The sequence below is a fragment of the Ambystoma mexicanum genome, chromosome 13, assembly GCF_040938575.1.
Source record: "Ambystoma mexicanum isolate Mex_15411 chromosome 13, UKY_AmexF1_1, whole genome shotgun sequence".
Classification (NCBI taxonomy): domain Eukaryota; kingdom Metazoa; phylum Chordata; class Amphibia; order Caudata; family Ambystomatidae; genus Ambystoma; species Ambystoma mexicanum.
In genome coordinates, this window is record NC_090938.1 from 47,172,455 (window position 1) to 47,195,024 (window position 22,570).

Sequence of the window (22,570 nt, forward strand, 5' to 3'; positions counted from 1 at the left end):
TGCCTTCTTTTAGAGCGCATCATGCCTTCGTCTCTTCCTCTTTCTCTCCCTCTTTCTCTATCGGCTGCCCACTCATTACAGGCATGCTTCTAGTGCATTGAGTTGCTTCCTGTTTGTTCCTCTTCTCTTTCTTTCTCATCTTTAAATTATTATTATTATTATTATTTATCTTTATAGCACCACTGTCTTCTTTTAGAGTGCCTCATGCCTTTGTCTCGTCCTCTTTCTCTCCCTCTTTCTCTATCTTCTGGCCGCTCATTCCAGGTGGGCTTTTAGTGAATTTAGTTGCTTCCTGTTTGTTCCTCTTCTCTTTCTTTCTCATCTTTCTAGTGCCATAGTCTTCTTTTAGAGCACGCCATGCCTCCGTCTCTTCCTCTTTCTCTCCCTCTTTCTCTATTTTCTTTGCACTCATTCCCGGTGTGCTTCTAGTGCATTGAGTTACTTCCTGTTTGTCCCTCTTCTCTTTCTCATCTTTATAGCACCACTGTCTTCTTTTAGAGTGCCTCATGCCTTTGTCTCGTCCTCTTTCTCTCCCTCTTTCTCTATCTTCTGGCCGCTCATTCCAGGTGGGCTTTTAGTGAATTTAGTTGCTTCCTGTTTGTTCCTCTTCTCTTTCTTTCTCATCTTTCTAGTGCCATAGTCTTCTTTTAGAGCACGCCATGCCTCCGTCTCTTCCTCTTTCTCTCCCTCTTTCTCTATTTTCTTTGCACTCATTCCCGGTGTGCTTCTAGTGCATTGAGTTACTTCCTGTTTGTCCCTCTTCTCTTTCTCATCTTTCTAGCGCCGCTGTCCTCTTTTAGAGCACCTCATGCCCTTCGTCTCTTCCTCTTTTCCTCCCTCTTTCTCTATTTTCTGCCCGCTCATTCCCGGGGTGCTTCTAGTGCATTGAGTTGCTTCCTGTTTGTCCCTCTTCTCTTTCTTTCTCATCTTACTAGCGCCACTGTCTTCTTTTAGAGCACCTCATGCCTTCGTCTGTTCCAGTTTCTCTCCCTCTTTCTCTATCTTCTGCCCGCTCATTCCAGGTGTGCTTCTAGTGCATTGAGTTGCTTCCTGTTTGTCCCTATTCTCTTTCTTTCTCATCTTTCTAGCACCACTGTCTTCTTTTAGAGCGCCTCATGCCTTTGTCTCTTCCTCTTTCTCTCCCTCTTTCTCTATCTTCTGGCCGCTCATTCCAAAATTGCTTCTAGTGCATTGAGTTGCTTCCTGTTTGTCCCTCTTCTCTTTCTTTCTCATCTTTCTAGCACCACTGTCTTCTTTTAGAAAGCCTCATGCCCTCGTCTCTTCCTCTTTCTCTCCATCTTTCTCTATCTGCTGCCCACTCATTACGGCATGTTTCTAGTGCATTGAGTTGCTTCCTGTTTGTCCCTCTTCTCTTTCTTTCTCACCATTCTAGCACCACTGTCTTCTTTTAGAGCGCCTCATGTCTTCTTTTCTTCCTCTTTCTCTATCTTCTGCCCGTTCATTCCAGGTGGGCTTTTATTGCATTGAGTTGCTTCCTGTTTGTCCCTCTTCTCTTTCTTTCTCATCTTTATAGCACCACTGTCTTCTTTTAGAGTGCCTCATGCCTTTGTCTCGTTCTCTTTCTCTCCCTCTTTCTCTATCTTCTGGCCGCTCATTCCAGGTGGGCTTTTAGTGAATTTAGTTGCTTCCTGTTTGTTCCTCTTCTCTTTCTTTCTCATCTTTCTAGTGCCATAGTCTTCTTTTAGAGCGTACCATGCCTCCGTCTCTTCCTCTTTCCCTCCCTCTTTCTCTATTTTCTGCCCGCTCATTCCCTCTGTGCTTCTAGTGCATTGAGTTGCTTTCTGTTTGTCCGTCTTCTCTTTCTTTCTCATCTTTCTAGCGCCACTGTCTTTTTTTAGAGCACCTCATGCCTTCGCCTGTTCCTCTTTCTCTCCCTCTTTCTCTATCTTCTGGCCGCTCATTCCAGGTGGGCTTTTAGTGAATTTAGTTGCTTCCTGTCTGTTCCTCTTCTCTTTCTTTCTCATCTTTCTAGTCCATAGTCTTCTTTTAGAGCGTGCCATGCCTCCGTCTCTTCCTCTTTCCCTCCCTCGTTCTCTATTTTCTGCCCGCTCATTCCCGTTGTGCTTCTAGTGCATTGAGTTGCTTCCTGTTTGTCCCTCTTCTCCTTCTTTCTCATCTTTCTAGCGCCACTGTCTTCTTTTAGAGCACCTCATGCCTTCGTCTGTTCCTGTTTCTCTCCCTCTTTCTCTATCTTCTGCCGGCTCATTCCAGGTGTGCTTCTAGTGCATTGAGTTGCTTCCTGTTTGTCCCTCTTCTCTTTCTTTCTCACCATTCTAGCGCCACTGTCTTCTTTTAGAGCGCCTCATGTCTTTTTTTCTTCCTCTTTCTCTATCTTCTGCCCGCTCATTCCAGGCATGCTTCTAATGCATTGAGTTGCTTCCTGTTTGTCCCTCTTCTCTTTCTTTCTTATCTTTCTAGCGTCACTGTTTTCTTTTAGAGCGCCTCATGCCTTCGTCTCTTCCTCTTTCTCTCCCTCTTTCTCTATCTGCTGCCCACTCATTACAGGCATGCTTCTAGTGCATTGATTTGTTTCCTGTTTGTCCCTCTTCCCTTTCTTTCTCATCTTTCTAGCTCCACTGTCTTCCTTTAGAGCACCTTATGCCTTTGTCTCTTCCTCTTTCTCTCCCTCATTCTCTATCTTCTGGCCGCTGATTCCAGGCATGCCTCTAGTGCATTGAGTTGCTTCCTGTTTGTCCCTCTTCTCTTTCTTTCTCATCTTTCTAGTGCCATAGTCTTCTTTTAGAGTGCCTCATGCCTTTGTCTCTGCCTCTTTCTTTCCGTCTTTCTCTATCTTCTGCCCGCTCATTCCAGGTGGGCTTTTAGTGCATTTAGTTGCTTCCTGTTTGTCCCTCTTCTCTTCCCTTCTCATCATTCTAGCGCCAGTGTGTTCTTTTAGAGCGCCTCATGCCTTCCTCTCTTCCTCTTTCTCTCCCTCTTTCTCTTTCTTCTGCCTGCTCATTCCAGGTGGGCTTCTAGTGCATTGAGTTGCTTCCTGTCTGTCCCTCTTCTCTTTCTTTCTCATCTTTATAGCACCACTGTCTTCTTTTAGAGTGCCTCATGCCTTTGTCTCGTCCTCTTTGTCTCCCTTTTTCTCTATTTTCTGGCCGCTCATTCCAGGAGGGCTTTTAGTGAATTTAGTTGCTTCCTGTTTGTTCCTCTTCTCTTTCTTTCTCATCTTTCTAGTGCCATAGTCTTCTTTTAGAGTACGCCATGCCTCCGTCTCTTCCTCTTTCTCTCCCTCTTTCTCTATTTTCTTTGCGCTCATTCCCGGTGTGCTTCTAGTGCATTGAGTTACTTCCTGTTTGTCCCTCTTCTCTTTCTCATCTTTCTAGTGCCAGTGTCTTCTTTTAGAGTGCCTCATGCCTTTGTCTCTGCCTCTTTCTTTCCGTCTTTCTCTATCTTCTGCCCGCTCATTCCAGGTGGGCTTTTAGTGCATTTAGTTGCTTCCTGTTTGTCCCTCTTCTCTTCCCTTCTCATCATTCTAGCGCCAGTGTGTTCTTTTAGAGCGCCTCATGCCTTCGTCTCTTCCTCTTTCTCTCCCTCTTTCTCTTTCTTCTGCCTGCTCATTCCAGGTGGGCTTCTAGTGCATTGAGTTGCTTCCTGTCTGTCCCTCTTCTCTTTCTTTCTCATCTTTATAGCACCACTGTCTTCTTTTAGAGTGCCTCATGCCTTTGTCTCGTCCTCTTTCTCTCCCTTTTTCTCTATTTTCTGGCCGCTCATTCCAGGTGGGCTTTTAGTGAATTTAGTTGCTTCCTGTTTGTTCCTCTTCTCTTTCTTTCTCATCTTTCTAGTGCCATAGTCTTCTTTTAGAGTACGCCATGCCTCCGTCTCTTCCTCTTTCTCTCCCTCTTTCTCTATCTTCTGCCCGCTCATTCCAGGTGGGCTTTTAGTGAATTTAGTTGCTTCCTGTTTGTTCCTCTTCTCTTTCTTTCTCATCTTTCTAGTGCCATAGTCTTCTTTTAGAGCGTGCCAGGCCTCCGTCTCTTCCTCTTTTCCTCCCTCTTTCTCTATTTTCTGCCCGCTCATTCCCGGGGTGCTTCTAGTGCATTGAGTTGCTTCCTGTTTGTCCCTCTTCTCTTTCTTTCTCATCTTACTAGCGCCACTGTCTTCTTTTAGAGCACCTCATGCCTTCGTCTGTTCCAGTTTCTCTCCCTCTTTCTCTATCTTCTGCCCGCTCATTCCAGGTGTGCTTCTAGTGCATTGAGTTGCTTCCTGTTTGTCCCTATTCTCTTTCTTTCTCATCTTTCTAGCACCACTGTCTTCTTTTAGAGCGCCTCATGCCTTTGTCTCTTCCTCTTTCTCTCCCTCTTTCTCTATCTTCTGGCCGCTCATTCCAAAATTGCTTCTAGTGCATTGAGTTGCTTCCTGTTTGTCCCTCTTCTCTTTCTTTCTCATCTTTCTAGCACCACTGTCTTCTTTTAGAAAGCCTCATGCCCTCGTCTCTTCCTCTTTCTCTCCCTCTTTCTCTATCTGCTGCCCACTCATTACGGCATGTTTCTAGTGCATTGAGTTGCTTCCTGTTTGTCCCTCTTCTCTTTCTTTCTCACCATTCTAGCACCACTGTCTTCTTTTAGAGCGCCTCATGTCTTCTTTTCTTCCTCTTTCTCTATCTTCTGCCCGCTCATTCCAGGCATGCTTCTAGTGCATTGAGTTGCTTCCTGTTTGTCCCTCTTCTCTTTCTTTCTTATCTTTCTAGCGCCACTGTCTTCTTTTAGAGCGCCTCATGCCTTTGTCTCTTCCTCTTTCTCTCCCTCTTTCTCTATCTGCTGCCCACTCATTACAGGCATGCTTCTAGTGCATTGAGTTGCTTCCTGTTTGTCCCTCTTCCCTTTCTTTTTCATCTTTCTAGCTCCACTGTCTTCTTTTAGAGCGCCTCATGCCTTTGTCTCTTCCTCTTTCTCTCCCTCTTTCTCTATCTTCTGCCCGCTCATTCCAGGTGTGCTTCTAGTGCATTGAGTTGCATCCTGTTTGTCCCTCTTCCCTTTCTTTTTCATCTTTCTAGCTCCACTGTCTTCTTTTAGAGCGCCTCATGCCTTTGTCTCTTCCTCTTTCTCTCCCTCTTTCTCTATCTTCTGCCCGCTCATTCCAGGTGTGCTTCTAGTGCATTGAGTTGCTTCCTGTTTGTCCCTCTTATCTTTCTTTCTCATCTTTCTAGCACCACTGTCTTCTTTTAGAGTGCCTCATGCCTTTATCTCTGCCTCTTTCTCTCCCTCTTTCTCTATCTTCTGCCCGCTCATTCCAGGTGGGCTTTTAGTGCATTTAGTTGCATCCTGTTTGTCCCTCTTCTCTTCCCTTCTCATCATTCTAGCGCCACTGTGTTCTTTTAGAGCGCCTCATGCCTTTGTCTCTTCCTCTTTTTCTCCCTCTTTCTCTATTTTCTGCCCGCTCATTCCAGGCATGCTTCTAGTGCATTGAGTTGCTTCCTGTTTGGCCCTCTTCTCTTTCTTTCTCATCTTTCTAGCGCCACTGTCTTCTTTTAGAGTGCCTCATGCCTTCGTCTCTTCCTCTTTCTCTCCCTCTTTCTCTTTCTTCTGCCTGCTCATTCCAGGTGTGCTTCTAGTGCATTGAGTTGCTTCCTGTTTGTCCCTCTTCTCTTTCTCATCTTTCTAGCACCACTGTCTTCTTTTAGAGTGCCTCATGCCTTTATCTCTGCCTCTTTCTCTCCGTCTTTCTCTATTTTCTGCCCGCTCATTCCCGGTGTGCTTCTAGTGCATTTAGTTGCTTCCTTTTTGTCCCTCTTCTCTTTCTTTCTCATCTTTCTAGCGCCACTGTCTTCTTTTAGAGCGCCTCATGCCCTTCGTCTCTTCCTCTTTCTCTCCCTCTTTCTCTATCTTCTGCTTGCTCATTCCCGGTGTGCTTCTAGTGCATTGAGTTGCTTCCTGTTTGGCCCTCTTCTCTTTCTTTCTCATCTTTATAGCACCACTGTCTTCTTATAGAGTGCCTCATGCCCTTCGTCTCTTCCTCTTTCTCTCCCTCTTTCTCTATCTTCTGCCTGCTCATTCCAGGTGGGCTTTTAGTGAATTTAGTTGCTTCCTGTTTGTTCCTCTTCTCTTTCTTTCTCATCTTTCTAGTGCCATAGTCTTCTTTTAGAGCGTGCCAGGCCTCCGTCTCTTCCTCTTTCCCTCCCTCTTTCTCTATTTTCTGCCCGCTCATTCCCGGTGTGCTTCTAGTGCATTGAGTTGCTTCCTGTTTGTCCCTCTTCTCTTTCTTTCTCATCTTACTAGCGCCACTGTCTTCTTTTAGAGCACCTCATGCCTTCGTCTGTTCCAGTTTCTCTCCCTCTTTCTCTATCTTCTGCCCGCTCATTCCAGGTGTGCTTCTAGTGCATTGAGTTGCTTCCTGTTTGGCCCTCTTCTCTTTCTTTCTCATCTTTATAGCACCACTGTCTTCTTATAGAGTGCCTCATGCCCTTCGTCTCTTCCTCTTTCTCTCCCTCTTTCTCTATCTTCTGCCCGCTCATTCCCAGTGTGCTTCTAGTGCATTGAGTTGCTTCCTGTTTGTCCCTCTTCTCTTTCTTTCTCATCTTTCTAGCACCACTGTCTTCTTTTAGAGTGTCTCATGCCTTTATCTCGTCCTCTTTCTCTCCCTCTTTCTCTATCTTCTGGCCGCTCATTCCAGGTGGGCTTTTAGTGCATTTAGTTGAATCCTGTTTGTCCCTCTTCTCTTTCTTTCTCATCTTTCTAGCGCCACTGTCTTCTTTTAGAGCGCCTCATGCCTTTGTCTCTTCCTCTTTCTCTCCCTCTTTCTCTATCTTCTGCCTGCTCATTCCAGGTGTGCTTCTAGTGCATTGAGTTGCTTCCTGTTTGGCCCTCTTCTCTTTCTTTCTTATCTTTCTAGCGCCACTGTCTTCTTTTAGAGCACCTCATGCCTTCGTCTCTTCCTCTTTCTCTCCCTCTTTCTCTATCTTCTGGCCGCTCATTCCAGGTGGGCTTCTAGTGCATTTAGTTGCTTCCTTTTTGTCCCTCTTCTCTTTCTTTCTCATCTTTCTAGCGCCACTGTCTTCTTTTAGAGTGCCTCATGCCCTTCGTCTCTTCCCCTTTCTCTCCCTCTTTCTCTATCTTCTGCCCGCTCATTCCAGGCATGCTTCCAGTGCACTTTCTTACATTCTGCGGCGCTTCACCGCTCATTCTAGCCACTGCTTTTTCTTTATTTCTCCCTCACATTCTTTCAAGTTGCTTCAATCAGCGTCCTTCCTTCGCTTTTATTCTCCTCTCCTTTCTTTCCTATGTGACACTTTTTCACTCTCTCATTCATTGTCTTTTTTCTTTCTACACTTTTTTCATGTTTCCTTTTTTTTATTTCACTCAACATTTTTCTTCACCTCTCTCATCCCCGATTTTCTCTCCCTTCCCTCAACACTTATTTTTTCTTTAGCCTTATTTAGAATTAGTTCTCATTATCTGCCCCAATATGTGGCGTGTACTTCCTCCTAACTCCTCCCCTATTCACCTTGCCAAGGCCGTGCCATGTTTGGAGACCCGGGGCGGGGGGGGCGGGTCAAAGGCTAATAGTCACACCTTGCCTTGCAGGGCCCCCATCAAAGTTAAGGTGCATTCAGACAGAAGAAGGAGTGCTACTGTTGGTGTAGGGTTGATGAAGAAGAAAGGATCTGCTGAATGCAAGTTTGAGGAGGTCTGGGCTGATATTGAAATGGGCAGGCAAGCAAAGGATTCTGGCCGCAGCCTGATTCTGACCTGGGCCGTAGCCTGATTCTGTCCTGTTTCTGTCCTGGGCCGCAGCCTGAGTCTTTCCTGGGCCGCAGCCTGAGTCTGTCCTGTGCCGCAGCCTGAGTATGTCCTGGCCACAGCTTGATTCTGTCCTGGTTCTGTCCTGGTTTGCAGTCTGAGTCTGTCCTGGGCTGCAGCCTGAGTCTGCCCTGGGCCGCAGCCTGAGTCTGTCCTGGTTTGCAGCCTGATTCTGCCCTGGGCCACAGCCTGATTCTGACCTGGGCCGTAGCCTGATTCTGTCCTGTTTCTGTCCTGGGCCGCAGCCTAAGTCTGTCCTGGGCCGCAGCCTGAGTCTGTCCTGGGCCGCAGCCTGAGTCTGTCCTGTGCCGCAGCCTGAGTATGTCCTGGGCCACAGCTTGATTCTGTCCTGGTTCTGTCCTGGTTTGCAGCCTGAGTCTGCCCTGGGCCACAGCCTGAGTCTGTCCTGGTTTGCAGCCTGATTCTGCCCTGGGCCACAGCCTGATTCTGCCCTGGGCCGCTGCCTGATTCTGTCCTGGGCTACAGCCTGATAAGTATCTTAATTTGGTAAAAACATCAGTCTGGGGACTGGTTGACACCTGCCTTTGCAGTGTCACCTGCCCACTTCACTTGCCACTAGTAAGGGCCCTTTCTTTAAGGGAAACCCCGCCTATCATAGGGGTTCCCGCGTGTACCTTTCCTATTTTTCCATTAGTATTTGTTTAGTACCTCAGAGATGGATATGATATATGAGAGGTTATTTATAACGTGCTTAAATCCCAGAGGTTTCTAAGCACGGACCCGGGGATCGAACCTGTGTTGCTCCGTGTCGTCTTGCTTCCAAGGCGAGCGCGTTGCCCCTGAGCTATCCTCCCGGGAAGACCTCAAGGTATGCTTGAATGAGGCAACTATAGCATGTGTCTTCATGAAGTTCAGGTGATGGTGTGGAAAATTAAACAGTCGATAGTGTTGCAGGCATCTTATCTCATTTCATTGTGAATCTACAAAATTGGAAGGATTCCATCAATGTCTACCTCAAGGGCTAGTGGCATAGCTTCACTGTAGGGAGAACTCAACCCTATAGGAGTTGCATGAACTTGGAAGCTTCCCAGAAGCCTGAATTGTTGAATGTCTACAGAACCTTTGGAAGGTCCCAGCCTACACTGCTACATGGAGGAACACCAATGCTGGATCCTGACCTTTAAAGCTTCCAGGGCCCCCCCGTGGGGGGCCGGGGGGACATGACTTACTGCCTTACGAGTTACATCCCAAAAGAAGTGTGTACAGGACAGCTAGCACTGCCCCCCGGAGGAGGGTACAGAGAGCAGTATTCATTGCATATGGTACCCGCCCACTAAAAGATAACAAAAGAGAATGGGAGTTTCCATAGATCTGGTAAAGGGGCTCCTCTGGAGCATTATACAGGGATCACCCACTCCCAGAGGGTGGGAGGGGTAAGACCTAACCTATTCCTCCACATATGGTACCCTCTGATGAAGCATCAGTGTAGCAGTTGCATCATCCCCCATCCCCATCCACAAGAAGGGTCCTTCTCCTGCCAGTGGTCAGGGAAACAACAATGCTGGATATGACCCCCTGAGGGAGATGGCTGACATTACCTCTAGGGACGTGTTCTCCAGTAAGTTGGTGCCTAGATTTGGGCACTGCCAGAACACATGAAGAGGCACCCTCCTCTATCTCTGCATGGGAAGACACACCCAAATAAAGAAGCATACAGGAAAGGTCCAAAGATCTCCTTTCACACTATTGGTCGATCCATGTGGCGATACCTGCCTATACCATGTCATTGGTCGATCCCTGTGGCGGTACCTGCCTATACCATGCCATTGGTTGATCCCTGTGGCGGTACCTACCTGTACTATGTCATTGGTTGATCTCTGTGGCTGTACCTGCATGTACCAGGCCATTGGTCGATCCCTGTGACAATACCTGCCTGTACCATGCCATTGGTCGATTCCTGTGGCGCTACCTGCTTGTACCATGCCATTGGTCGATCCCTGCCTGTACCATGTCATTGGTTGATCTCTGTGGCTATACCTGCCTGATCCCTGCCGGTACCATGTCATTGGTTGATCTCTGTGGCTGTTCCTGCCTGTACCATGCCATTGGTCGATCCCTGTGACGCTACCTGCCTGTACCATGCCATTGGTTGATCCCTGCCTGTACCATGTCATTGGTTGATCTATGTGGCTGTACCTGCCTGTACCATGCCATTGGTCGATCCCTGTGACAATACCTGCCTGTACCATGCCATTGGTCGATCCCTGTGGTGCTACCTGCCTGTACCATGCCATTAGTCGATCCCTGCCTGTACCATGTCATTGGTTGATCTCTGTGGCTATACCTGCCTGATCCCTGCCGGTACCATGTCATTGGTTGATCTCTGTGGCTGTTCCTGCCTGTACCATGCCATTGGTCGATCCCTGTGGTGCTACCTGCCTGTACCATGCCATTGGTTGATCCCTGCATGTACCATGTCATTGTTTGATCTCTGTGGCTATATCTGCCTGTATCATGCCAGTGGTCGATCCCTGTGATGCTACCTGCCTGTACCATGCCATTGGTCGATCCTTGTGGCGCTACCTGCCTGTACCATGCCATTGGTCGATCCCTGCCTGTACCATGTCATTGGTCGATCCCTGTGGTGCTACCTCCCTGTACCATGCCATTGCTTGATCCCTGTGGTGCTACCTACCTGTCACATGCCATTGGTTGATCCCTGTGGCGGTACATACTTGTACCATGCCATTGGTCGTTCCCTGCCTGTACCATGTCATTGGTCGATCTCTGTGGCACTACCTGCCTGTAGAATGCCATTGGTTGATCCCTGTGGCGGTACATACTTGTACCATGTCATTGGTCGATCCCTGCCTGTACCATGTCATTGGTTGATCCCTGTGATGCTACCTGCCTGTCCATGTCATTGGTTGATCCTTGTGGCGCTACCTGCCTGTAACATGCCATCGGTTGATCCCTGTGGCGCTACCAGTCTGTACCATGCCATTCGCGATCCTTGCCTGTACCATGTCATTGGTCGATCCCTACGGCGCTACCTGCCTGTACCATGCCATTCGTCGATCCCTGCCTGTACCATGTAATTGGTTGATCCCTGTGATGCTACCTGCCTGTAACATGCCATTGGCTGATCCCTGTGGCGGTACATACCTGTACCATGCCATTGGTCAATCCCTTTGGCAGTGCCTACCTGCCTTTTGTCAAACCCTGTGGTACAAGAATGGTAGTTTCCTAAGGCGTCTGGTAAAGGTTTCTAAATCTATGGATAGACAACCCTCTGCAGCTGGAGCCACACAGTTAATTTGTAGCACATCTAGGTTGGGCACTCCACTGTCTAGGTGGGGATTTCATACAGCCCATAACAGTCTGCTGTGGAGGGAATTCTGGGGCGAATTCTGCATAGTCCCCACCACCAGGTGCTGCATTAACGCCCACAAGACTTCCCAAGACCCCACTGATTATCAAGCAACAGAAGGCAATTCATTTTGGGATGTATGCAATCTACATTGTTGTCCGATCAAAAAGTATTATATTATTGAATGGGTATTTTTCAATTTCTCAAGACAACATCACTGTTTTTCTGATGTCACCAGTAGAAGAGCATTCCTGTACTCTATGGTGTGGCTGAGCTAGTTACTGATTTAATTCGCAGCTCGGAAAAGATCCAATTATAGAAAAATAGGCGTTACATTGCATTTTCTCATTGAAAATAATTAATTCTACTTGCTTCCAGTTCACCCATTAAGGGGTGAAGAGAGTAGGTGGTTTAGGAAGTGATCATATAGATTTGTGGGTCCATGCCCCTTGTACAGGACGTTTGGTTCAGCCATGGCGTGCTATGCGAGTGGGTGCTGGTTGTGACACTAGATGGGAAGGTTTCATGTCAGACTACTCTCTGTGACTCCTAAACTCTGAACTTTCCTCATCAACTACGATTGTCCAGATCTTCATGTTCCAGCTTCTACGTGGCCTTGCCTACTGCCACCGGCAGAAAATCCTGCACCGGGACCTCAAACCGCAGAATCTCCTCATAAATGAGAAGGGGGAACTCAAGCTGGCAGACTTTGGTGAGTTTGGGAAACACAAATTTGTCCTCAGGGTATGGGTTTCAAAATAATAACACAGTATTAAGCACCTAATCTACCCTTTATTTCTCCCCAACAACCCCAAACTCTATCCTAGGTCTCGCTCGTGCAAAATCTGTACCCACAAAAACATACTCAAATGAAGTTGTTACCCTTTGGTACCGGCCGCCAGATGTACTGCTAGGCTCAACCGAGTACTCCACACAGATTGACATGTGGTGAGCCAAAAGGGCATTGCCCCAAGGTTACATGTAGAGACTGAATGTGCGCAGGTCTAGGCTGCTGAGAATGGAGAATTAATGGGAAGAAAGGGGTACAGGTGCCAGAGCTGTGGGGTGTTGAGGGCTGAGGTCTGAACCTTTCAAAGAGAGTGAGACAGAGATCTTTTGGATGAAGGCATGTGGGGTTTATGTTTCAGAGGTACTGAATGTGAGGTGTAAAGCTGTGAGGTACAGAGGATTTGGGATGTTATGTGTGAGGTTTAACTCTCCAGGGTACTGCGATAGAGTAGGGCGCTAAAGACGAATATGTGCAATGTAGGTATCTGGGGTGCAGAGGGTTTTAATTGTGGGGTTCTGTGATGGGTGAGGTATACAATTCTGGGGTATAGCAGAATGAGCTGTGCAGTAGCACCTTGGAGCGTATCTCATGCACAGAATGGAATTACCACAGTAAATGACCTCAGACCCAAATAACCGGACAGACTCAAAGAATATGGCAAAGTACTACTTTATTGTCAGCTTAAATAAAGAAGGGAAATCTGGTGACCATACAAAGTGCAGCTCACACACTTCTGGTTACTTTTCTTTTACACAAAGACTTTATACTTCGATGTGCATCAGCTATGATGTCATCCTATGTAGCAAACAGTAAAACCTTTTAGAGGGGAGGGATTGAGTAGGGGAATATATACCTATAGTATGTATAAGTGTTAATAACATGAGTGGCTGCCCCTTATTTAGTAGGCACGCCTCGAAATATGTATAATACTGATTATAAAAATAATAAAAGCAGATTGGTTACTGCAACATTATATAGCATGTCGCTACATAGCCACTGATTGGTTGGCATACTCACCCAACCATGGACAATCAGTTTGCTAGCAGCACATGAACAAAATGAAACCCAGGTGCAGAGAACAACATCAGAACACTGCCCGCATTGGTTAATTATCCTACCATCTCTCATCAGCTAGACCATGAGCCAAGGCTTCGCCTTTGTAGTCGACCTTGCAGGCTGTTTTCTTCTCTGGGATTTTTAAGGTCATCGGGGTACACCACTATCTTCATCTGTGGCCTAATGAATAGACCTTGTTTTCGAGTCTTGCATCGCGTGTCAGTAGACCACGAATTTGTCCATGTCAACCTATTTTTTACTGCTGTTTGATTTAATTGTGCTGGGTGCTATTACTCCTCGTGGTATCTGGAGACTTGGTTGCTCTGTCTTACTTGTGCCTTCTGCACTCAAGATTGTCCAATACTTGGCACTTGCAGATGTTTTCGCTTCTGCTTAATCTAAAAGAAATGTGCCCTTCATTCATAGCTGATCCTGGTTAGCTCCCTTTGCATTTTCAAATTATGTCTTGTTGTGTCAGCCTTCGTCTCGGTAAAACAGATATTCTTTGTTCCTCGAAGAAAGCTACTTTCTGCAGCATTTCTGATTTGCAGCCCTGGGTTGTCTCTGAGGTAGTTTTGGCACATCCAACGTCCATCTTTCCATCATGGCCGCTTTACTCATATTACAGTTTCTACTGCACTAAGCTTCTATGTAACACATCTACATTGCGTTTCTGCATATAGACATTTGTTTCATCTCACTTGTCTTCTCTGCATAGATGATTTCTTCATCTCTTTACACTTGATTACTTTCTTACTTGGATTACACCTTCATTCTTTAAATATTCTTATATTGTTTCTGTGCGTAATCGGATCTTCCTTTCATGATGTCACTTTACTCTCATCTGTTCGCACTTATAGCTCTTCTCTATCTGCTGGTTTATGCCGACTTCCTTCCACCACTTCAGCATGAGGGTACATTCGATACGGTTGTCTGAGTGCAAAATGTCTCCAATATCTTCGGCGTGGCATTGGGACGATACCTGGTGCCATGCAGTCTTCCTGCTTTGCTTCCAGTATCAAGTTCCTTTCTTTTTACAATAAATATAGCAGGATAATTGCAATAATAACTGAGAATGGTAGGACCGTTTTTAGGATTCCCCAAAAATGGAACCGCATCCACATCTTGTCTTACTAGAGCTGGGTAAGACTGGAGAATATAGGTGAAAAGAGCATGCAAAAATGCATACAATGTTACAGTTATTGGCAAAATGAAGTGATATATGTATATAAATGTTTGCTTTGTTTCTGGCACATTGTTCCTTTTTCTTAACTATAATTTATTCTGAAATTGGTGTAATGTTTCAGGCAGTGTAAAATATGCTGTACAATCGTTTTCTCTTATTCTTGATGTATTATCTGTCTTTAGTTCAGGTGAAAAAAAGGTTTCTGGAACTGCAGCCAGTCCATTGACTGCCTACTAAGCTTTAGGAAATGTCCATTTGTTCCAAAATAATTTTCTTAGTCCGTCAATTCTTTGTCTTTGCCTTTGGTAGCCGATCTGGTCGGCATGCACAGAACTTCTTCTCTTGCTTCACAGTCAGCGGTTGTGGGAGGGGTCGGAGTCTCTCCTTTCTAGAGCTTCATACCATTCAGGTGCAGCCAGGCTCTTCCTATTAATTTTACAGTGTGGGTGTAACCTCCTCTAGTAGGTACGGTCATTCAGAGTGGAGTTTGTTCCAAGTGCACACAAAACTTTGTGCTAGCACCTGGTCCACTAGGTTCAAACTAGGCTATTTTAATAGTTTACTCAGAACACCAGTTGGGCTGTCTTCCTCCTTCCTCTTTGACCCTTCGCACCGTTGCTTGATCTGTTGAGAAATGAAAGAGACACTAGCGGTCATATTTGTCAAATAATCATGCATCTCATTACCTAAAGCCTTCGCTACACTGTGGGCATCAGTTTGTATTCTAGTGGGAGGAGCATGGGGTATTCTCATCCGGCGTCCAGTCACCAACTATTGGGGAGTCAGGTGGTGTTCTGAACCAGGCTGATTTCTCAGTGCGAACAAAGCAAGTGGCAGACAATGCAGCCACCCCGCCTTCAGAGTCATCTTCAATTTCGCTCTCCTTTCCTTGAGAAGTCAGTTTAATCTCCCACAGACACCATTGGCCAGTGGGTGATAAGCAGATGAAAACTTCTGTTTTACGCCTTACAGAAGCATTATCTGGTCTAATAACTCATTTACAAAATGCGGGCCATTGTCCTACTGCAGGACTTCGTAAACACCCCATCTAGGGAACACTTCACACATGAGGAACTTGGCAGTGCATGTAGCATCAGGGGGTGTGCTTGGACCTGGCTCAATCCATCAGGAAAAGGGACAAACTACCACTAGCATGTACTTACATCTGTTGCATACTTGCAACATATCCACATAATCCATATCTAGATGCTGAAAAGGACCATTAGTCCTTGGGATTGCTCCTCTCACTGTCCTTACAGTATGTCCTGCTGTGAACCTCTGGCATACAATGCAGTTCACACTAAACTGTGCCACATGTTCTAATACATATGGTGAGAGCCAGTCCTCTGCGATTGTTGCAGCAAGACTCTCTTGTTGTGTGTACTGGGTAGTGACGCTGCTCCAGTGCAAGCTTCAATAAGGTTGAAATGGCTTTCCAGTGCTATCTTGTCTCCATAGAGCCTCAGTGGGGATAAATAACACCCCCATTTTTTCCAAAGATCATGCTCTTCCTGTGGTGCTCTTCCTTGCAGCTCAATTAACTGTACAATGGATAACATATTAAACCCTTCTGTCATTACCATGCACTGTTCTGACAATTGTTTAGCACTCTCTACATCAAAGTGAAAAATGTTTGGGAAATATGCTGTCTCTTTGGCTTCTATGTCTGCGACTTCGTTACCACGAGAAATCAAATCTGCCCTTTTAGTGTGGGCTGTGCACTACATAACTGCGATAGCCAATGGAAGCTTCAACACTTTAATAAGCTTATCCAATAGCGGTGTATGTTGTACTGGTGAGCCATTTGCATGGTGGAAATCAATCCTTTTCCAGCGTGGCAATCCTGCATGTACAGTTGACATCACATAGGCGGAGTCAGAGTACACTGTCACTTCCCCATCTTCAAATCTCTGAAGCACGGCAATAAGCACCACTAATTCTGTAGCTTGTGCTGAACAATGCAAAGGCAAACTCGCACTCATCAATACCTCAAATTCACCATTCATTTTTAATTTCACTACTGCCGTCCGAGTATGCTTTTCACTTGTTATTTGATACATTTTTTAAATACCATCAATAAAGAGTCTTCTTTCTCTATTAATTCTCCTAGAAATTTTGCTGGATTCATTGTTCTACATATTACAATTTTGATCGCTGGATTTTAAATAATCACCTCATGCCCTGATGCTCTTTATGTAGTCAATGTACTTCTGAAACAGCAAATAGGGTGTGCTTGACAAATAACGTCATTGAGCACCCAATTATAATACTTGCAGCCTTTTCAATTGCAAAAGTGGCAGCAGCTCAAGCTTGTTCGCAAGCATAATGCTCTTTCATTACTGGCTTTAAAATCCCACTATAGTAAGCTAATGGTTTATATCCATGTCCTAAAGTAGTTTTCTGTGAGAACTGCTGTCATTACTTCTCCATTTGAGTGTGAAAACAAATAAAACTCTTCATTGTAAACTGGAATTCCTAACACAGGGACTGTGCAAATTACTCTTTTTAATTCTTGAAATTCCTCAGTCATTTCCTCTGTGATTTTATTTAATTCTTGCCCACCTGTGCTTCCTTGAGTCCTTTGAAAAGTATCTGAATGTATGGGCTATAATAAAAAACCCAGGGCCTACAATAATTACATAGGCCTAATAATTGTTGCATCTCCCTTGCTGCCTCTGGTTTAGGAGTGTTTTGAATCGCATCTGCACTCTCTTGTTTCACTTTTCTTCCATCCAGAGAGATCAGCTGTCTTATATACAGGACATCATCCTGACAATATTGTAGCTTTTCTTTGTCTTCCTTGTATCCTTTCTCTGCTAGTATGTTCATGAGTCGAAATGAGTCTCCCCTGCATCTTTCTTCTGTCTCGCTAGACAATAATATATCATCTACGTACTGAATGATTGCACTCTTAAGCTGTATATTACCCAGCTCCATGTGAAGGACCCTATTAAAAATTGAGGGGGACTCACAGAACCACTGAGGCAAACGAGTATGTTTTTAGATGCATATTTCTATACGCAAATGTGGTCAAAGCCTGTGAGTCTTAATGAAAAGGAATTGAGAAGAACGTGTTTTTTTAATCTATGACTGTAAAATATTTAGCTGTAGCTGGGATATTACATAACATAGTAGCTTGATTGGAAACCAGAGGAAACTCTGCTTCAAGAATATTATTGAGAGGGTGGAGATCCTGAATAAATCTCCATGATCCCCCTCTCAATTTCTTCATGGGGTACACATTCATGTTGCATGGGGAATCTGATGGTACCAATAGTCCTTGCTGCATTAAAGTGGAAATGGTTTCATATATACCCTCATTCGCTTCTCTGGTCATGGGTTACTGCGTTGCTAGTGGCAGGATAGCTCCAGGCTTGAGCTTGGTTTTGACTGCTTCTACTCCATTTAGTAGACTTACATCATTAGGACTACTAGTCCACAAGATGCTTGGCACCTTCTCTAAATCTTCCTGAAAAAATGGTGGTTTCTTTCTCACCAATACCATGCAATGTGGTACTTCTCTGTTCTCTGTTTTAATCCCGTAAGTAAGACTTATAAAGAATACTAATTCATCGTCCGAGAAATCATCTCTAAACAACTCCTCATCTGTCAAATATGTCAATCTGTATCCTTCACCAAGGGCTATCACTGCTCTCATCCTCTTCCCTCATTACCTGTCCCATGGACAACCACCCTTTCTTCTCTGAGGGCGGTTGTTTCTAATTCTATGGGAATTATCTGTCTGTCTTCATCATCCATAGGTATTTCTGGTCTACACAAAAAATTCATCAGGTATTCTCAATATTTTACCTACTAATCTGGGTGGTGTTGTTAACAAAACAGTCACTCCAATACAAGAATGCCTCTGGCTCTAGAGGGACGCTTCATAATACCTTCTGACCTGAAAATGCCAATATTAACTCTCCTACATTCAGAAAATGTATTCCTCAAGTGCAACACACAATCCATCTGTCTGTAAAAGATAGTGTCATGTTTAGTTTTGTCATCAAATCATGTCTGGTCACCCTAAAGTTCCTAGGGTCATCCAGACTTGGACCCCTTGCTCACTGTCCTCAGAGAGGCACAGCTCCACCTCACTGATGAGGACCAAGAAGGCTGAAAAACATGTCTGGGGTTGCTGTTGGTACTCTTGTTCAGAGGATAATTGCCATAGCATTTCAGTGCTGGACCACCCATGTGGGCTGGACAAAGACTGATATGCAAATGTATTTCCCTTTTGTCAAGGGTACAGTGAGCTAAAGTGTGGCTGCGGACTCTCGAGTGAGCACCTTCCCAAAGAACACATCATTTAGCCGGGTTCTTTCTCGCAGAGGGGTGCCTATGACTATTTTTGACATTCTAATATGTTAACTGGTGTCTGTCAAGAAAACAATAGTGGCATAGACACATCATGTTCTCCTATAGAAATTGGTAAATCAACAGTAAAAGGAACTAAATTCGTCACCCCAGAGAATCTCTGAGCATTCATGGCAATGCCAGACATTGGGAAGTTTCCCTCTCGAACACAGGAACAAGTCGCTCCAGTATCTACAAGAAACAAAAATGTCTTGCCTCCTATCGTTACCCTGTCCCTTGGCTCCTCTTGGGGTCTGGTATCACTGACAGTACTGAACACATCAGGCCGCTCTGTGGGCTATCCTATTGTGGATATGAATTCATCCCAGTACCCATGAAAGGACTTCCTCCTACCACAGTCACACACCCTATCCTAGGTGTGGATATTTGTGGCACCCCTGCATTCATGTTCCATTGTGGTGCCGCTGCTTGCTTTGTTGGTACTTGCTATGCCTGTATGGGCACTTGTTGTAGATACCCTTGTGGCATCTGCACTTGTGCTGGGCTTTGCTGTGCCTGCTGTATTTGGGGTGCATGTGTCTGATTCTGTGTGTGATCTTGGGCATAATACTCCTGTGGTTCTGTATTATACTGCAGAGAATATCCCATCCCTCCTCTAGCATGCCCCCTGTACCCCTGCACATTTGGGCTACATGTCCCATTCTCCCACAATTCCAACATTTCTGCGGCTGTCCTCAATTAAAACCTCCTCCTCCTTGGGAGTTCTGAAATCCCCCTTGTCCACCTCTAGGCACCGCTGCCTTGTGTTCAAAAATTATATCCACCTTGATCTGCAGGATACCCTATGTTACTTGACTGCACTAGCTGTATTCCTTGTTTTACCACACCTTCACCATTTGTCAATACCACTCCTTCTGTAGCAAACCTCAACAATTTCTTCGGAACTATCTTCGCTTCCTCTTGCTTTATGCCCTTAGCTTTTTTCTTATTCTTCTCTTGCAACAATCAACAATGATGGACAATAGTCAACTGTATTTCTGGTCAAGGCTTTGCACCTATACCTACCTGTTTCTTCATCTGCCTTTGCACTGACTCGGGCAGTCCCTGACATCAAATGTGATAAATAATACTACCGTTTTATCCCATGGTTCGCTCATCTCGAGCCTCCAGCACTCTTGAATCTCTTGAATAAAGGCAACAGGGTCTTCATCCTCCCCCATTTTCCTTGTCATAATCGCACCCATGTCTGATGTATTGGGTACTGTACTCTAAGCGCTCTCCATACGTTTGCTCTGCAATTATTAAATGGTGCTACATCATGGGTCATGTTTTGTGCTGTTACACTCGCATACCCTGCTCACCTCCAAATATCGTCAGCTCTTTTTTCCTAGGATGGCTGCTAGCAGGCTCTTTATGTCACCCACTGCTAGCATCATTCCCATTGTCATCCTTTCTAACTCATAGATCCATTTTCCTGCACCTGCAGTCAAACTAGGCAGTTTACATTTCAAGTTATCTTTCCCATCTGTGGCCACAGTATATATTTATGTCATCCTCCCCCTTTCTCTAATAATGGGAATGGCACAAACCCTTTCCCATAATTGTACCCACCTACACTTCTTGTTTTCCAGGTGGGGCTAGTTTCACTTTCATCCTGGCAGTAACCACAATCTGCTCACATATTGCAGGGATATATCCCCTGCACTGCTCAAGCATTCTGGTGGTCATTCAGAATATGGTGTTGGTTCCAGTGGTTTCTCTTTAGGGTCTTCTAAGTCTGACAATTTTACCCTTTTTTCGATACTTTGATCTATTGGAAAACCACATGTCCCCTCTCTGTATACCTTCTCGTTTTACTCTCTTTCTTTGTCTGACATCATTGTACCCCAGCTTGTATGGCTATCATCCTTGTCCTCGCCATTAAGATCTAACCCACTTACCGACAGTGCTCTATGTCTGTCTGCCATTATGTCACCCAATCTGCTTTTATTCCGTCTGATAAAGATCCCTCATTGTGCCCTTTAGTTTCATAGCCATCCTTTTCTCTCATTTGTTTGCCAATATAGATCTGCAATCCTTTTCCCTATGCCTTCTGCCACTTGCTCATTGGCCCACTTCTGTATTCTCTGTATTCCCTGCAGCTCTCTACAAGGCTGTCGTAATCCTCTCTCTCCATCCCATCGGTCTCGTGCTTCAACTGGCACTATGCATCTGTTAACAAGATAATCTATTTCATCATCTTTTTTGTTCCCTACTTCTCATTTATTCTTCTCTTCTCCCTATCTCCCTATTCCGTCTTCATCTCGTCTTCTTTGTAACCTTTGTACTTTCATTCTCTGGGCTTCTAGTTCATCGCTTTTCCTGTCCTTTATTCTATCTTTCTCTTTCTTTTGTTCCTCATACCTTCTTTGTTCTTCCTTTTGTTTCCTCTCTTTCTCCTTCTGATCTTTGTATGCTCTATCCTGTTCCTTTTCTTTCTCTTCCCATTCTTCTTTCTTACCTTTTTTGAACACCATTAATACCTTTTCCGTTTAACAAGTAATATCAGTCCTCCCATCTATTTGTTTTGTACTATGATCCCTTGTTTGGTTCTGTCTTTGTCCTCTTTTTGTCTCTTGACTTCCTCCTCTATTTCGATCTGTCTACTTCTTCATTGATCACGCTCTTTATATTCATTGTGTGTCAATATATTTTTTTTGCTCCTTAATCTCACTTTCTTCCATGCTGTCTTCACTATTATAAGAGGGAGGTGCGTATGTTGGATTAACATACCCCGCTGCTGAATTTAATTCGTTTACAGGATAAATTCCCTGTTTATCGTGCGTTGTTTCATCTTTTTTGGGAGGAGTGAGAGGAGCTGGGGGCATTATGTCCTCCTCTTTATGCTGATTGAGCATCCACTCCTGCTCAGGTGGGTCTTCTTTCTCATTTTGGTACATATTCCACAACTCTAAACTAGCTAATCTTTTGTGTGACTTCTTCCCTGTGCATGTAGCCGACAGATACGTTGTCATATGTCGCAATACTGTTTTTGTCAACAAGTCTTCTTGAGGATATGGCATGAGTGTTTTATTAGTCATGCCCTTCACCTATTCCATGTGATACTGTCCAATTTTAGGTGTGTATCGTGGTAATGACCTGCATGGATGTAAAAGGGGAGTGTCCCCCATGATGACAAGTCGATCTCAACTGCCAATACTTACCGGGTTCTTAAATCACCTTCAATACAAATATCAATTTGGGCAAGCACTATCGATCCCTGCCCTTTAGCAATAAAGATCAATATTTTAATCAATGTTTAAAGTCTCTATGGTATTGGTTCTCTTTATTTCTTCGTTTATAGTTCTATCGACTCTTGCTGGCGTGTTGTTCTATTATTGCACTGCAAGAACCTCTATTTAACTTTGATTCTTTTTTCTAAGCTTTTATCCTTCTCTGATTGGCGTCAATCACTTCATTTTAATGCTTGATATTCAACTGATTTTATTATTATCGTTTTATACTTCTTAGTTTATACACATTAATTGTTCTACACTCACGTATTTATAACCACAAATCAACGTGCACTTTTCTTTTTCTGTGATCACCTTCCTTTACTATCCCTTAGTGAATATATCTCGCCTCACTATTTATCCCATTTTGGAGTGTAATACGCATTCTTCTTAATTGACACTTGGCTCAAGGATCTCTATCATATACTCTACTTATAGTTTAATGCATATTCTTTGGTTCCCTTGGAACCCATAATCAAGGTATCTATCTCTTTAAACACAAATCCTGTTACTGTATATTTTCACTTGGACTATAGCCCCTCCCCTTTATTTGCCACTTTCCATGCTCTACTTACATCCGCGGCTCAGCTTGAGTCCTTCAGCATCGACTCTCTACCAATCAAGCAGTTTGCATTCAGTCCGCTGAGCACCTGCGGGGACCGCACAGGTATTTCGTCAAAGGCGCATCTGTGGACCACTTCTTTCCACATGTGTATTGCGCACAGCTCTCCACAGGAAGCTCTGTGATCTTCTGGCTAATGGTGAAAGACGTCGATTGTCCAAGAGTCTAGATCCAAACCTAGGTAGCTGGATCTTGAACCATCTGCACCGCTACCAAAATGTGCAGTAGCG

At 44.8% G+C, this 22,570-nt stretch overlaps 1 protein-coding gene across 3 annotated transcripts in view; it reads left to right on the plus strand.

Annotated features, from left to right (window-relative positions):
- The window catches only part of CDK18 (cyclin dependent kinase 18), a 514,702-nt gene that overhangs the window by 348,847 nt on the left and 143,285 nt on the right, over positions 1 to 22,570 (plus strand). For all 3 annotated transcript variants that reach the window (XR_011282882.1, XR_011282881.1, XM_069633152.1), the window contains exons 9-10: positions 11,686 to 11,809; positions 11,925 to 12,045. Coding sequence is in view for 1 of the 3 variants with exons in the window: in XM_069633152.1 (XP_069489253.1) it covers positions 11,686 to 11,809; positions 11,925 to 12,045 (245 nt within the window). In the remaining 2 variants the exon portion in view is untranslated. The remainder of the gene's footprint in view (positions 1 to 11,685; positions 11,810 to 11,924; positions 12,046 to 22,570) is intronic.